At 58.8% G+C, this 16,302-nt stretch overlaps 1 protein-coding gene across 1 annotated transcript; it reads right to left on the bottom strand.

Annotated features, from left to right (window-relative positions):
- Positions 1-157: 157 nt before the first annotated feature.
- Positions 158-15,465, bottom strand: COL9A2 (collagen type IX alpha 2 chain). Its single transcript, XM_061184430.1, has 32 exons — positions 15,163-15,465; positions 13,802-13,876; positions 12,546-12,581; positions 12,399-12,461; positions 11,316-11,369; positions 11,156-11,191; positions 11,040-11,063; positions 10,678-10,731; positions 10,272-10,325; positions 10,104-10,151; positions 9,797-9,853; positions 9,668-9,721; positions 9,276-9,329; positions 8,828-8,881; positions 8,677-8,730; positions 8,502-8,555; positions 7,316-7,369; positions 6,889-6,942; positions 6,625-6,678; positions 5,633-5,677; positions 5,205-5,258; positions 4,536-4,589; positions 4,197-4,250; positions 4,040-4,111; positions 3,696-3,731; positions 3,504-3,548; positions 3,384-3,416; positions 3,047-3,193; positions 2,711-2,765; positions 2,178-2,366; positions 1,336-1,413; positions 158-935 (listed from the first exon to the last, which is right to left on the bottom strand). The coding sequence occupies exons 1-32, from the start codon at positions 15,280-15,282 to the stop codon at positions 736-738; spliced, it is 2,115 nt and encodes a 704-aa protein (XP_061040413.1). The 5' UTR covers positions 15,283-15,465; the 3' UTR covers positions 158-735.
- Between the last annotated feature and the right edge of the window lie 837 nt (positions 15,466-16,302).

Here is a 16,302-nt window from a genome sequence, read left to right as displayed (position 1 = left end):
GGTGTTCCTCAAATATGCTGTGCCATCCTAATTCAGGATGTACCCAGAGGAAGGTACCCCGCCCTCCACCCTCCCCTTCTGGAGCCCTTGACCATCCTGCTCAGGTCGTGGAGGCCCACCCCTAAGCCACAAGAAATTAAGCCCAACACTCACATCCTGGTTTGTACCCAAGTCAGGGGCTTTTATTTACAGAAAGGCTTGGGTGGATCTAGCGGTTTGGTGGGAGAGGGTGATGCCAGAAAGGGAAGGGAGATGGGTGTTTAAATACTCAGATGGGAGGAAGGCAGGGAGGAAGTAGTGGACTGGCTTAAGGATGGCCACCTCCAGGCAGTCAGCCAGTAAGCCCAGGGGGTGAAAATGGAATCAGGAATCAGCAAAGGCGTCAGTCCACTTGCCCCAAGGACAAGATGGCCAGTGGAGGATGGTGCAAATTAAGGAGACATTTGTTTTGGTGACATTTGAGCGGTGCTCCGGGAAGGAAAGCCACACCATCCTCTGGACCTTGCACTCTCCGGTGCCACTTGCCCTGTCTATTAGCCTCACCTTTTCACTCTGATGTCCTCCCTTCCCTTCCCCCATGTTTTAGAATTTTCTTTTCCTCAGGACTCCTGGGTCCCAGACAAAGGTCCTGGGAAAGCTAGTTTCCTGGGCAGAGGAATGGGATGCATGTCCACCCAGAGGGCACCTAGTCCTTTCCCCCTAGGATGCCCACTGGGCTCCGTCTTGGCCTGATGCTCATGGCCCCTTGATGGATCCAGGCTCTGTGAGGCGTGCAGATGTGTAGGCTGAGGCTCCAAGGCAGGCCGCAGGCTCACAGAAGCCTGGCAGCCCCATGGGGCCTGGCAGGCCAGGTCGGCCTGCCTCTCCTGGGGCCCCTGGGACTCCTCGATCTCCATCTTTGCCGTTGATTGCCTGGCCAGGCCGGCCAGGCAGTCCTATGAGAGGGAGAAGGTCAAGACATCAAGGTGGGGAAAATGAAGCCAAGGACACACAGAAAGGAGGGACTCTGCCCCAGACACACATGTTCTGAGAGTCGTGTCTGATTGTCCTTTCCTCCCAACTCCCAATCAGTGACCCTGGGGAGCACATGCCCCTTCCTTTCCCTCCATGAAGCAGATTTTTGTGCAACCCAGGAAGTCCTCAGAATCCCAGCTGTCCAGTTCTCAGCCAGACCCCACCCAGAGGCTCCTGGGTGCTCCAAAAGTATCAAAAATCGGATGTGTGGGACTGAGTTGGCTGAGCATGAGGCCTCCATGGAAGAGACCCAGTTGTCTTTGGGTCATTAATCCCAGAGCTGAGGGACACAACTGCCACTGGGCAGTGCCAAGATCTTACCTGGGATCCCTGGGGGCCCAGGCATCCCGGGATGCCCTCGTCCAACTTCCCCCCTATCACCCTTCTCTCCACATTTTCCTGCAGAGAAAGAATCAAGCCTTAGTTTTTCAGAATAGGAAAATGCTTTTTTTCTACTCGGCTTGCTACTTAATTTCTATTTCACACACAATTATTTGTTTTGTGCTAGTTTATAATAGGGGAAAGTTGGAAATGACTGCAGAACTGATTAAATAAAGGCAAGTCCAAAGGATGGAAGACTATACAGCTGATAAAGTTCTTTACAGGAAAGTGTCTAATAATAACAATAGTTGGCATTTACTATGTGCCAACTCTATGTAAGTTACCTATAAATGTAATCTTCATGACAACTATGAGGTTGTTGCTATTAATATCCCCATTTTACAGATGATAAATCTAAGGCCCAGGAAGATAAACAGGTAACTTGTTCAGGAGCCACAATGAGAAAGTGGCAGAGTCTGGACTCACACCTGTCTTGTGACTCGAGCTTGCCTTCATTAGTATTTTCTTAATCTGCCTCCCCACTTTTAGAGACATGGAAGGAAGTTTATGGAGTACCACTAAGTAAATTTAAAACAAACAAAACCCCCCAAAAAGCCCAATCTGTAAAACAGTACATTCATTTCTATCAATTAGCTACTGAAAAAGCAAGCCCAGGAGTCACATGTGGGAGAAATGGGTGAAAGTGTCTATACCTCATCCTGGGAAGGAGAATGATGAAAGATAAAACAGGAGGCGGAGCAATCAACTCAGTAACTGAGACCCCCCCAGGGGCTGGTCTTGGCCAAACCCCCATCCCCTGGCCACCACAGAATAGTACTCACCCTTGGGCCCGGTGTTGCCAATCTGACCCACGGCTCCCACGATGCCAGGAATGCCCCGAGGGCCAGGGTGCCCAATGGGTCCCTGTTTGCCTGGGTACCCAGGAGGCCCAGGGGGTCCTGGGAGACCCATCATCCCGGTCGCACCCAGAGCCTCCCGCTTGGCACTCACAGCCATCTCTGCCAGTTGCTCTGGAGGGAGGGAGGGAGACAGAGAAGTCTGTAAGATGGGTGTCAGCTCAGTAAAACTGGGGAAGGCAGAGCATCCTGGCCCCTGGCCCCTGGCCCCTGGCCCCTGGCCCCTACGTGTGCACACAGAACAGCCTGGGGGTTAACCTCCACCTTCCTCAGGCTGTTTTATGGATGTCAAAGGTCCTGAGAGGGCAGGGATGTACGTAAGGTCCCCAGACCCTTGGAGGCAGAGCTGGAATGGCCGCCCCTGACTCCAGACTCTCCAGCAAGGCCACTTGAAGAGGCTCCTGAAGGATGGCGATGCCCTGACTGTGGGGAGGAGTTGTTGCCCCCCCGCCCCTCACCTTGCAGCATCTTCAGCACCACATCCTCGATGTGCTGGTCACTAGCATCTCGGCCCTGAAAGCAGAGGAGGTCTTTCAGGAAGAAGCCCCTGGCTGCCAGGGCTGACTGCTCCAGCGCTATGACCCCCTCCTGTTCCCGTTTTCTCACCAGAAGTATTTTCAGCATCTGACTGAAATCCCTCCTGCACCCACACCCATCCTCTCTGACCCTGAGGTTTGGAATCAGCCTCAGGGAAGCCAGCTTCCTCTGGGAATTCCCAGCCTTTGGGGCGATAAGCAGCATCCCAAAGAGATGTCCTTCCAAAGAGACTCCTCCACCCCTGGAGGCCAACTTACCGCCACGCCCTGCCTCCCGGGCTGTCCGGGCAAGCCTCGGTTTCCAGCCAGTCCTCGAGGGCCCGGGGGCCCGGGGTAGCCCTGCACCCCCGGGGCGCCTGCATCCCCGCTGGGGCCCGGATAGCCGGCTTCTCCGCGGACTCCTTGCTGCCGAGCGGGGTGGGTGCAGAGCCGGGGTCAGAGGACGCACGCGCTGGGGGCAGCGGGGGGCGGGGTCGGGGAAGGATGGGATGGGGGGGAGGGAAGCCTGGGGAGCCGCGGTCCTGGTCCCCAGCGGCGCCGAGGGAAGGGGGATGGCGGGAGAGGGGGAAGGTGGTGTCGCGGCTGCAGGACTCACCTGTCCCTTGGGCCCCGGCTCGCCGGACTCGCCCTGCAGGCACAAGGAAGCACGGTCACGAGGGGTCCCAGGGCCCGCCCGCCGCTCCCCCCACCCCGCCGCCCCCCACAGCCGGCTCACCTTCTCGCCTTTCTCTCCTGGGAGGCCAGCCACCCCCGGGTCGCCCTGCAGATTGAGACCGAGTCAGACCGCGGTGGCCCCGCGTGGCGTGGGAGCAGGGGTGGGGCGGCTGTGCTGGCCTGTGACACCCGCGTCCCCCGCCCCGACGTGGGATGCCCAGACGGCGGGGGAAGGGGACATGCTGGCACTCACCACTCCGCCGCGGGGCCCGGTCTTCCCTGGGGAGCCCTGGAGAAAGCGGGGGTGAGGTGGGGGGGGGGTGGGGGGGGATGGGGGGGGTCCGGGGCTTGGTGAGCTCGGGTCCAGGGGAGGCTAGGTCCACAGGGTCCCCCCAACCCCGGCTCCTGGCCACACGCCCCTCTACAGCTCCGCCGCGCCCCCGCCCCCCCCCCCCCACCCCGGGGTCCCTTGGGACCCGCAGGGAGTACTTTTTCCACGAAGATTTGCGGTGCTCAAGGATCTCACTGCCCTCCACCGACTCCTCCCCCAGAGTCTTAAGGCTTCTTTCCCTGGTATTTTCCAGCCCCATTTGGTACCTTGTCTCCCTTGATTCCTGGCAAGCCTTGGGGCCCTGGAATTCCGGGGGGACCCTGTTCCCCCTTGGGGCCCTGAGGAGAAAAGAAACCAGAGGAGTAAGTCAGATGAGGTGCCCAGACATGCTCCCCATGCCCATCTCAGCCGCCCTGCACTTACCTGTAGGCCTTGAGGGCCTGGCTGCCCCACTGGCCCCCTCTCACCGTGGTCACCCTGAAATGGAAAGTGAAGGTCACATCCGGCTATCAGCAGGGGCAGCCTCTCCCTGCCAGATCCCAGACCCTGTGTGGTCAGGGTGCCCTCCATTCCTGCTGTCACCACCATGGAGGTCCTTGGCTCCACTTCAGACCAGCAAACTAAGGCCCTGACTGGGAGGCCTCATGCAGGCTGGGCAGGACTGGGCAGGTACTGGAGCCTTGAGAGGACCCAGATCCTGGGTCCAGCAGTGCCAGCTGCTGCAGAGGCCCCCAGGGAGGGGCCACTGTGCCAGGCACTTACCTTCTGCCCCATGATGCCCTGGGGACCGATTTCTCCTCGAGGCCCTGGCTCTCCCTGGGGGACAGAGAAATCAGAGGTGAGCAATAGCCTGGAGGATCCCTCCCTTCCACACCTGGCCAGCCCCTACCCACCCTTGGGGCTCAGCTAATTTGCTTCATCAGGAAGACTTCCTTCACCTCCTCTTCTTCCGGTCCCTGTACTTTTCCTTCATAGGACCCAATACAGTTGTAGTCATCATGCGATCATTTATTTAATTTAATGTCTGTCTCTCCCACGAAACTGTAAGCTCCGTGTGAGTAGGAGACTGTCTATCTCAGCGTCTAGCAGGTTGCAGATATTTGGTGAATGTTTATGGAATGAATGAATGAATGACTTCCTGCTGGATTCTCAGCCCCAGTCAGTTGGGCCACCTGGAGAGGTCCTACCCCAGGACCGAAGCAGCTCCCACCCTCTCTGCATTGTACACAGGGAAACCGGGGCCCAGAGAGAGAAGAGAGCTTCCCTGGGTCAGTGGCAGAGCCTTGACTGGCACCGAGGGCACCCCTAGGCTAGGGGTCCACCTCACAGTCTCACTCAGGCCCCATACAATGAGGGCAGGGTCCTCAGGCCTGGGGGAGCGGGGGAAGGGAGCAAAGCAAGAGCCCTTGTGTCAGAAGAGGGGACACTCACCTCCTTCCCGGGGGAACCAGAGACTCCTGGGAAGCCTTGCCGGCCTGGCTCACCCTGCAGGAAAACAGAGTTCTGAGGTTAGTCTGTGTAGCCCAGTCAGGCCCTTGGCCTTGGAGAAGCCCAGGGAACCTTAAAAAGACTGGAACCAAATGAGTTGGGGAGAGGAGAGGGTTATTGGTGAGGTCCTCTGGACTCCATTGATTTTCCTGTTTCTCATCTAGGTATGCAGCCATGCCATCCTGTTTCCTCTAGCCAGGATGAGGGTGGGAGGGAGGTGACAGGAGGGAGGTGGTTAGGCCCAAGGGACTTGTGTCCAGGCCAAGTCTCTGAGCTTGGGCTGAGGACTGGGCCTTGCAGTCTTTAAGCTGTGTCCCTGGTCCCTGCCCCCAGGCTCCCTTGCTCAGATGAAGCCAACTCTGCCCTCTCACCTTGTCTCCAGGGCCTCCTTTTGTCCCAGGCTGGCCGGGCACACCCTGTAGAAGGAAGCTGATGTCAGTTTCTCCCCTGGCAGGGGGAGCCCTGTGCACCTACTGCTTTGCCTCCCGGATTCCTCCCCTGCCTTATGGGAGCTGAACAGCAGAAGGCCCAGCCATGAACTTGACTGTGCCTAGCCGCGAATCCCTGGTGAGAGAGGAGGTGGGTACAGAAGGGCCTGCCTACAAGTGCCTGTGGTCCATGGGGAGAAGAGGACCACATGTGAGTGCACACAGGAACACAGTCTGCACGTGGACATGTTAGCGGGCCTCGGCCTCATTACCCCTGGCAGGGAGGGACGGGGGTTCCCAGAAGGTGTGGGATGGAGGTGGGCCTGACGGTGAGAAGGCACAGAGAGATGGGAAGGGCATTCCAAGCAGAGGGACCAGTAAAGACTTGAATGTGTGGAGGCAGAAAAGCCAAGGCCATGTTGAGAAGGGAGAGGATGAAGAGAGGCAGTGGCTGATGAGGCAGATGGATAGGTTGGGGTCAGATTATGGTGGTCCTTAGATGCTAAGGTGAGCTGTGAGGACGAGGAGTGTAGCTGTCCTGTTCATAACTTTCCCTGCCACTTACTGGACCTCAGTAACTCTATTGAATGACTGGACAGAATGACTTTTTCCTGGAGGCAGCAGGGGAGGGGGAGCACGGAAGGTGTTTAGCAGGGAAATGGTCAGATTCCACTTAGCCAACATGGACGGTTGGAATGGTCAAAGAGAAGGTCGGAGCAACTGTCCAAATGATGAAGCCCAAGCCAGGCCAGACTTGGTGAGGAGGCCTGAGCTGGGTGGGGACAGGGACTAGAGCACGAGCCCTGGGTGTGTGACTTCCATCTCATCAGCCACTCACGCCACCGTGGGGAGGTGGGCCACAGAGTGCCTGGCCTCCTGGAGGAGGATAAGCAACTTGCTGTGTGGCAGCCCCCATGGCTCCGCCCCATACTCACCACTAGGCCCTGGTGGCCCGGGTTTCCTGGCCGCCCCACCTGTCCTGCACTGCCCTGCGAGAGACAGAACCAGAGACACAGATGAGTCTCCCACCCGAGTGGAGGCAGGGAAACTGAGGTCCCGAGGCAACCAGGAATGTGTCCGTGACACGCGTGAGGATCCCAGGCTCCTAGGCCTCCAGGCTCAGTGTGATGGGACTCAGAGCCTCAGCTGGAAAGGGCCCTGACCCTTGCCCCAATCCCACCAGCCGTCCCCACTTCTACCTTCATGCCAGGTGTGCCTGGGGTCCCGTCCTTGCCGTCAATGCCTGGTGGGCCCTGCTCAGGAGGAAAGTCGAAGGGACACTCACAATGGGGAGATGCCTAGGGTCAGGCCACCCACCCATGTCCCTGTGCGTAGGAAGTGAGTCAGGTCATCTTGGGAAGCCCCACCAGCCAATTGGGGGTGGGAGAGTGGAAGTGGGAAGCGATTTCATGGGATGGACCACAGTCCTTCCCTTGTGTGGGTGATAAGTGTCCCAGGACCTCTCCTACATCACCACCCTATTTACAGGTGAAAAAACTAAGGCGCAGAAAGAGGGCATTTCCCGAGGTGACAGCCCACCGGCAACAGAGTTCAGTCTAGAATCCCAGGCTCCTCCTCCTCTGGGGGCTTGGAGAGCTGCCTGGACCCTGCCCTCTGTCCACTTACGGTTGCTCCCTTCGGGCCTGTTATTCCCTGGGGTCCTCGGATACCTTGGCTGCCCTGCAAAGTAGACAGAGATCAGATCACCTTCAGGAGGCTGAACTCCTGTCTGGCTGTTCAGAGAAGGGAACAGCTGAGAACAGTGACCTCCGGGTCCCAGGGTCCCTGTGGCACAGGCCATGCTGTGCAGGGGCTGTAGGAGAGGGGCCTAGTTGTGTGAGTTTGCCCTGGACCCAGCGGGAGGGAGCAGAGGTCAGCACCAAGCAGGCTGGGCTGGAGCAGGACAGGGGAGGAGCCAGCGCTCCTGAGACCCACCAAGGCCCCGAGTGACACTGATGTGAAGAAACACAACAACTAAAGACAATGTGTGGACTCGGTTTGGGTCTTGATTTGAACAAGAACCCTGAAAAGACATTTTTGAGATCACTGGGAAAAATTGACTACAAGCTGATGATTGGATGATGTTCAGGAATAATTGATAATTTTGTTGGTGTGATAATGATATCGTGGTTATGTGAGGAAAGAGCCTTATTTGTAAGAGATACATTCAGAAGTGGGTAACATGACGTAATGTTAAGAATTTGCTTGAAAATATCAGAGCAAAGCAATGAAGTGAAGGAAAGAAAGGGAGAAGAGGATGGATGAAGTGAGAGCAGTAAAAGGTTAATTTGGGGAGGTAGGTACATAAAGGATCACTATATTATTCTCCCTACTTTTGCGTATGTTAAAAAACTTGCACAATAAAAAAACTAACAAAAAGAAAAACAACCCTAACTTTACTTTCTGCTCAATTTTTCTGTAAACTCAGAACTGCTCGAACGAGATAGTCTTTTACTTTAAAAAAAGAGAGAGTTAAGAGAACTGGGATCTGGACCAAATCCCATTAGCCCCATGACTGATTCCCTGGAATTTCATTGTCTGGCCCCAGTGACCGTGGGACTGCATTACATGGTTCTCCCAAAGTCTGAATTTGATCAGCAACAGGCTGGGCTCGGAGGAGGGGGCTGCTGGGGCTGGCTGGGCTCTGGGCACAGGCGTTCCTCCCTCACATCAGTCACCCACACGCACAGACACGCAGAATAACGTATGCACACACACACACGTTTGTGCACGCACGTGAGCCTTGGGTGGAGCTGAGTCCACCCAGTTCTCCCCAGGGGCCGTGACTGGACAGGGGTGCCTGAGGACTCACCACGTCACCCTTCTCCCCAGCTCGGCCTGGTGGCCCCGGAGGACCTTCCTCACCCTGGCAAGAAGGACAAACAGAAATGCAAGTTATGTGGGCTCAGGCGGAACCGCACCCCTCTGCAGCCCTAGGAGCTGTGTCTGGAGGAGGTGAGTGTGGGCGGGAGCAGGAGTGGACTCACTGGTGACCCGGCGGCGCCGATGGAGCCCACCATGCCTTTGTACCCGTGAGGACCCTGGGGAGAGGAGAGGTCGCGGGTCAGTCCCGGCTGGACCCCAGAGGCCAGAGGGCTGGTTCCAGCAGCTCTTGCAGGACACCCCAGACCCACTCACCGTCTCTCCTTTGGGTCCCGCCATGCCCGGGTAGCCCCTGACGCCCTGGGGACCCTGTCAAGACAGAAGAATGACAGCGATGGCAACTAGAAGGCCCACTTTGTGACACCTTCCCTGACCCCCACCCAATTGTCTCAGTGCCTTTCTGAGGCAGGCACGGAGTCCCTATCACAGATGGTCACCGATGCTCGGAGATGGGAGAGACTCGCCAGGGTCACTCAGAAGGGATAGTGGCAGAACCTGGGCCTCAGGTGAGTCTTCTGGCTGACAGCCTTGGTTCCTGTCCCCCAGTCTCTCACAGTCAGCCTCAGCCTCCCTCCCCCCCCACCCAGAGACACACCAGCTGGACACAGGTGTCTCTTTCACAAGTTAGAGCCCAGAGCAGGAGAATGACTCCACTAAGGTCTCCCAGGAGAGGTGAGGAGGGCCCTTGGAAAGTGCTCCTTACCGGCGGTCCAGGGATGCCTTGCTCTCCAGAGGCACCCACATCTCCCTTGGGACCCTAAGGGGCAGGAAAGAGCAGTCAGATAGGCAGGCAGATCGAGAGACAAACATACAGACAACCAAAGACACCATCCTCTCCCCAGCAAAAGCAGACAGGAAGGCCTCCTAGAAACCATACGGTCCCATGTGATGGACGGATGGGGAAATGGAAGCACAGCAAGGAGAACGGACTTGCCCGGGGACACATTGACCTAGAATCTAGGCCTCTTGCCTCCCAGCTCAAGGCTTTATCCCCAGAGCCCCACAGGGGAAGGGGAAGGGAGAAGGATGGGGGGGAGTCTCCTGTAGGGCCCTCTCCACACACACCCTCCCAGGGCCCTCAGCCCTCACACTCACCGGCTTCCCCTGGCGGCCGGAATCTCCCAGAAGCCCGCGCTTGCCAGGATGCCCCTGCAGGGAAGGAGAGAGCTCAGAGTAGGTCCCCTCCCCACCCCCCATCCCCCAAGACTTGGCCCAGGAGCTCACCTTCACTCCCTGCAGCCCCGGGGGCCCTTTCACGCCCGCTGGACAGTTGGTTGGACACTGGAAAGGAAATCCCGCAGGGCTCTGTGGTCACTGGCGTGCCCCAGGCCAACTGGGCAGTGCTTCCCCATCTTGCCAGCTCCCATCCCCCTCCCACCGCACCTGGCTGCACCTCTCAGCTGTAGCCCCTCCCCATCTCCCTCTGACCCTACCTCCTGAAGGAACCTATCTCCTTGCCCGCCCCTCTCAAGATGACCCGCCCCTTCCCCGGATTAGCCCCGCCACAGGCCCCCCCCCCCCCACCTCTCACCAGGAAGTCCGCGCTGCCTTCCAGACCCTGAATGGTTCCTGGGCGGCCCTGAGAAAAGATGTATGGAGACGGAGCCTGAAGCAAACTGTCCCCACCCCGGGCTTGCGCCAAGGACTCTTGTCCTTCCCCAGCCACACACTGCCGTGTGGGAGGTCTGAGGACACTTACCGGTTTCCCAGGGGGCCCCGGGGGCCCTGCTGGTCCCTCTGGTCCAGGATCCCCCTGGAAGCAAGAAGGCCCCAAATCATACCCTTGTCCAGTCCTGCCTAGGTCACCCCTGCCCCCTCCTCCAGTTCCTGCTACTGCCCTGTCCACCCTGCCCTCCAGGTCACCTCCTGAGATCTGGGCTCTTGGGGAGATCAAGGCCTGATCTTCGGGGGGATGGCCCCAGCCCTTGGCCTCCCTGGAAGACCTACCACAGGGTGGGCTCAGCAGGAGGGGTTTCTGCCCCAGACCTGCAGGAGCTCCCTGGTGGCCAGAGGCAGACTCAAGAAATCCTGGAGAGATACTCAGCTTGCCAGCTTGAAGGCAGAGGGCAGGAGGCGGAGTGAGCAGAGGGGTAGCTGGGGCTCACCTTGGGGCCTGTGATTCCCATCTCACCAGGGAGGCCAACAGGTCCAGGTGGTCCCTAGGGACAGAGACATCAGTGGCTGGGATGCCTCAGAGGGTCAGCCCAGCCCTGGCACAGAGGGACCCAGAGCCCTCTTCCCCACTTTCACTTTGCAACCAACACCAGAGAAGCTGACAGATTAGGGCTTTAAGGGCCAGAGAATCTCAGAGCCAGTGGATACGCCCAGAGTTCTCTGACAAGTCTGCCCACTTCCAACACCATCACAGCATGCTGGCCCCTCCCCATGCTGGTCAGTCCCCTGGAAGCCCTCTGTACCCTCCTTCCCGGAGAGTCCCAGGGACTCTGCCCCATCCCTGAAGACTTACAGGAGGTCCGGCGAAGCCAGGGCCCTGGAACAGAAGAAAAGATTAGGTTCATGGCTCCTTTTACAAGTCCCCCTACCCACAAAGGGTCCTTTAAAGCCCTTGCCAGTTATACTCACCGGCAGGCCAGGGGGACCTGGGAGCCCAGGCTGGCCCTGCAAGAGCAATGGGAGAGGCTCAGAGGCTGGGGTCTCCTGGGTCCCTGCTCCTGTCTGCTGAAGCCCCTCCCAAACTCTGGCGCTAGATTGCCCGTGCTGAGGCCCCCAGCAGGCTACTTACCTTGACTCCAGGGATCCCCATGGGACCAGGCTCCCCCTTGGCTCCAGTTAGACCCTGGCGAAGAAAGAGAAGGTACATCCGTGAGGGGCAAACCTGCTCCCAGACCCGCGGGGCAGGGCGGGTCCAGAGGTCTCTCCTGGGTGGGCCCAGGCTGCCTTTCACCACACTCCATGAAGGCCTAAGGGCGTCAACACCTCACTTTCCCTTCCGCCAGTTCCCACCATAGCCCTTGACGATTATTGTCTTTTGAAAGATGAGACACCAAGGCCCAAAGATTTGTCAGCCCAGACCTCATGCCTCCAGTCTAGGAGTCTAGAAAACCTAGATAGACATAGGTCTGGATTAGCCATTTTCTTGATGTCTGCCCTTGGCAACTTTTTCTGAGCCTTAGTTTTCTCATCTGCAAAATGGATTAATAATCATGCTTGCTTCTCTGGGTGGCTATGAAAACCGATGTGGAAGGCAATATGCTTTGTAATCTTTGCAGGGTGTGGACAAGTTGGAACGGCCCTGGTGGCTGGTCACAGCCCTAATGGGCACCTCTTGCACCAGCAGGACAAAGGCAACTCATGGGGGCCTCTTCTTCCTCCCATCTTTCAGTGACTGACTCAAATGTATGCCCCAACAAGAAGACTTCCCAATGCCCCTGGCTGTGTTCAGGAGCCTGTGACCTTGGGGTCCCCGGGAACTCTGTGGTATCAGCCAAATAATGTTCCTCTCCTGAGTGGTGCCTGGGGCTGTGATGGGTGGAGTGGGGAAGGAAAAAGGAGAGGAAGGGAGAGGGAGCATAAGGACAGCTCTGCCCAGAGTATTCAGTTTGATACTTGGGGGCCAGAAATGTGAGACTAAATTCTGGCTGCTGCTGATGAGCAGAACCCCTCCCTGGACCCCCATTTGCTTGTGATTCAATGCTCCTGGGGTGGGTGTGAGGTCACAATCTCATATGAAGGTGAGGGGGGCTCACAGCTGTCGAGTCTCCATCCTGCTCTGAATAGTAGATCAGGGAAGATGCCAGAATTGGGTTCTGGAAGTCAGTGGGTGGAGCCCTAACCTGCTCTACCTGACGCTCAGGTAGGTACTCACATCAATCCCGGGCTTGCCGTCTGGCCCATCTGGCCCCGCTTTGCCAGGCTCTCCCTTAGGTCCCTTGAAAACAGAGGTGGAGCAAACATTAGACACAGGAGGGCAAGACCTGGAAGGGTCAGAGGTCAGGGAGGAAAAAGCACTCACCGGAGGGCCAGCTTTCCCAGGGGGCCCCTTGTCACCCTGCAAGATACAAGTTGTTGAGACAGCACACTATGGCTCGTGCTCCCCCAGATGGGCACACACAAGCCCTGGCTGGCCCGGCCCACACGCTCCTCTCCTCACTCTCCTCTCTTCTGTCCGGGGCCCTCTCAAGCCTTGTGCTTTTTAGGAAAATAGCTCCCTTTCCCGCAAGAAAACCATAGGTGGATTGAGACCAATCCCAGGCAGGCTGGAGAGGGTGATAACAGCATGCGATTGGGTTCTCGTCATGCCAGTGTTGGTAAGGAGCCAGTTAGGAGACCTGAGAACAGGGTTGTTGGCTCCAAGTTACCTCGGAGAGCAGGTGCCTCTTGGATTTGAGCAAGTGTGGGGAGAAACGTGGGGGTTTTAGGAAAACATGAAGGGGAGGTAAGCGAAGGGGGCAGTGGCGGCCGTCTGGGTTGGGGTCAGGAAAACGAGATGGGGCAGGGGCAAGGACCAAGAGGACAGATTCAATCTGTCACCAAGGCAAGAAGGACCTCCTTCCCCTGTGACGAAGGACCCTTGGTGGAGGACAGACATGGGCTGTGGAATCACATTCAGCCCCAGAGAGGCTTCCAGGCATTTCAGAGCCTGTGGCGGCCAGAGAGCCTGGCAGGGACCCTGCGCCCTGTGTTTGGAGGGTGGGGCACCAGGTTGAATAGAAGGCTGTCGAGATAGGTAAACATGGGGCTGACCTCCTGGGGGAGCATCCAGAATGAGGTATTTAACCCTCACTGTGGTAGGGAGAGCAGGGAACGAGACCAGCTGGTTCTAAATCGGGGAGAAAAATGCAAAAGGAAGAGACGGGAGTCTGGCCCTAGCTGGTCAGTGGTCTGGCCAAGGCTCCCAAGCTACCCTGAAGAAGCATCCAGACGTGCCAGGGGGCAGGGCGAGGAGGCAGGGCGTCTCCCACCCCAAAAAGAAGGGAGGAGGGGGCGAGGGATAAGGACTCGCTGTGAGCTGTGGCGGGCAGACCGAACAGCAGCTCCTTGTCCGCCGGCGGCTATAACGGGCTCTGCATCTCGGGGCTGGTTTGAGGTTTTTGTAGAACAAACGGTCTCCTTGTGGTGCAGGCCGGCGCCGCCTACTGGCAACAGGGGGCACTGCATCTCCAGGCGTCAACCTCACCGCCCCGCCCCCCGCCCCCTACTCCCAGGGCTCACAAAGTTCCCCTTTGTCCGCCGCCTCTCTCCCCCTCCCGTCCCAGGTTAGAGACTCACGTCGATTCCGTCGGATCCAGGCACTCCCGGTGGCCCCGGGGGGCCCGGGGGCCCCCGCTCTCCTGGTGGACCTCTCTGAAAACACATACAGGGGTGCAGCCCTCAGATAGTGCAGGGAACTGGGCATCCAGGAGTGCACCTCTCCCTGCGGAAAGGGAGCTCCTCAGAGAGCCGCGAACCCCCCGTTTATTGAGAACCCACTGTGTACCAGATATTGTGTACCATTACATATGTTATCTTCTTGAATGCTTAGAACTGTGAGGCCGAAACTAACAAGCCCCAGTTTGCAGTTGAGGAAACAGGCTCAGAAAGATGAAGGGGTCCGTGATCACCGGAAGTAAGCGGTGGAGCCAGAATTCCGTCCTAGGTCTGCCCACCTCCTTCCACTGTACCATGTTGCCCTTGCGCTGTCGTGGGTGGGAACAGATGGAGATGCTGATGGCTCAAATAAATAACCGATGGTAAGGAAGATGGTGCCTAGAGACGCTTGGTCCTCAATGGACGGTTGCTCGGATTATTTTTAGGTGAATAACAGATACTGAAAGTGAGTAGGTACCCCTTCCTCTCCTCCCGGTGCGGATAAAGTCCGACGGGACAGCTGGGGAGGCGCAGAGAGACGGGGCGTGGGGGGACCCAGGGAAGGGAAGCCTATTCTCTCCTCCTACTCAGAGCACCCCTCTCGCAGCACCGCTCCTCCGTCCTCCCTTAGGTGGCTCTCTTACGGGGCCACCCCCGACTCGGGTGGGGGTCCCCCGCCTGCCAGGTGCCCGCGCCCTCCGCAGGCCGAGAAGTGCCAGGCTGGCGCCCGGCAGGCGAGCTGCGAACCGCACCAGGCCACAGATGGCGCCCGGGCCCTGCCCCTCCGCGCCCGCGTCCCCTTAGGCCCCCTTCCCCCAGCCGGCCCTCGAAAGTGAGACGCGAGCGCGCGAGCCCGGCAGAGAGGCAGCAGCCAGCGAGAGCGGCGTCTGGCTGGAGCCGGCGCCCCCTGGGAGGCGGCGGGGGCGGAGAATCCGGAGCCCCGTGAATGGGCACCATTGTGTCCCCCGCCACCTGGGCTCTTCGGGCTGCCAGGACCCGGCGCCAGCTCTCGCCGCACGCTGCCCGTCCCAGGCAGGGCCGAGCATCTCGGGACAGGGTCCCTCTGGCTCCCCGGTTCATCCACCCCCTTTCACTGTGCCGAGACGCCCCCCGTTTGTGCCCCTCCTAAGGGGACGTGCGCCGCGGGACTGTCCGAAGCTGCCCCTCGCGCTAGGGAGTGTCAGCAGAGGGTGGGGGTCAGGCAGAGAGAGCCCTTGACTAGACCGCGGGATGCTGAAACCCGGACCCAGACCCCGCACTCCGGACCCCGGCGCGGGACTTACGATCTGCGCCAGGGCGAGCCCGAGCACCTGCAGGAGAACCAGGAGGCTGCGGCGGGCGGCCGTAGGGGCCATGGCGGGCGGCGGACTCGAGGAGGATGGGTACCGGCTCCGCGCACGCATCGACCGCTGAGGCTCCCGGCGCGGCCGCGCTAGCTGCTCTCGGACGGGGCGGGTCCGGCCTCCTGAATATGCGGCGGGGCGGGGCGGGGGGCCCGCGGGGGTCTGTCACCTGAGAGGACCCGGGGAGGGAGGCCGGCGCCCTCGGCCCAGCTCCGCCCCGCTCCGTCCAGCCGCCAGCGCCCACCCTCCATTCTCGCCTCGGGCTATCCCGAGGCATCGGCCGGGTAATCCGAAGAGCCGCCAGGGTGCGGGACGGGGACCACGCCTCCGTTTCTCTCTGAGGAGGCAGAGGGCCTTCCCAGGTCCCTGTCCAGCCTGATCTCCAGGACCCAGCCCCTTCCCCCGACCCACAGTCCGCGTCCCATCCCCTGAGCCACGTCTTCGGCCACTTCTGCCTGCGAGCCCCGGCCTGGGTGCTCTACGCCAGGGCCCAGGCCCAGGGCGCCTCAGGTTCTGCAGACCTTGGAGCAGGCTCTGCCCCTCCCCACCCACCTCGTTCCTCTCCACATACAGTCAATCAGGCCTCTTCCATATTAAAACATACCAAGACCCTTCCTGCATCAGCCATCCTGTGAATACCCACTCCGCCTCCTCCCTCTGGCCTCACTGCTAATACTAGCACTTCTAAACTTCCTCATCTTCCTCTCATCTCCCTGCTTCTGCCCCTGCTGGAGGTCACCAGTGAGGCTTAACCCCTCTTCAGTCTTCCGGTCGTGAAGCTGTTGGCACCTGGGTCTGCCTTGGCCATTCCATCCTTGAAGTCTTCCCTGTCCAGGTGTCCACCATCCAGCCCTTCTTCTATTGCTTTTTCTTCTCTGCAGCTCCCTTAAGCACCAGAGTCTGTGGGATTGGCCAGCTATCTCCCCCTCCAAGTGATCTCCTCCATGATCATGGAAACGACCATCACCTTATTTACCAGTTTCCAAAATAGCCTCTCTCCAGAGTTTCTTACCTTCCCTTTCATTCACTTAAGCAATGTTGGTAGAGTGGTTTGGAATCTGACTCTGTCACTGAGTATGA

The sequence above is a fragment of the Eubalaena glacialis genome, chromosome 3 (assembly GCF_028564815.1).
Source record: "Eubalaena glacialis isolate mEubGla1 chromosome 3, mEubGla1.1.hap2.+ XY, whole genome shotgun sequence".
NCBI classification, from domain to species: domain Eukaryota; kingdom Metazoa; phylum Chordata; class Mammalia; order Artiodactyla; family Balaenidae; genus Eubalaena; species Eubalaena glacialis.
Note: the sequence above shows the minus strand (reverse complement) of the source record. Positions and strands in the feature narration are given on the sequence as shown.

What these genes read in the sequence shown, in the direction of transcription:
- COL9A2 (XM_061184430.1), bottom strand. Translation starts at nt 15,282, where the DNA reads ATGCGTGCGCGGAGCCGGTACCCATCCTCCTCGAGTCCGCCGCCCGCC. An exon ending in ACGGCAAGCCCGGGATTGAT is followed by an intron (nt 11,370 to 12,398) that starts GTGAGTACCTAC and finishes TTTCTTCGCCAG; the next exon opens with GGTCTAACTGGAGCCAAGGG. An exon ending in TGGCAACACCGGGCCCAAGG is followed by an intron (nt 1,414 to 2,177) that starts GTGAGTACTATT and finishes CTTTCTCTGCAG; the next exon opens with GAAAATGTGGAGAGAAGGGT.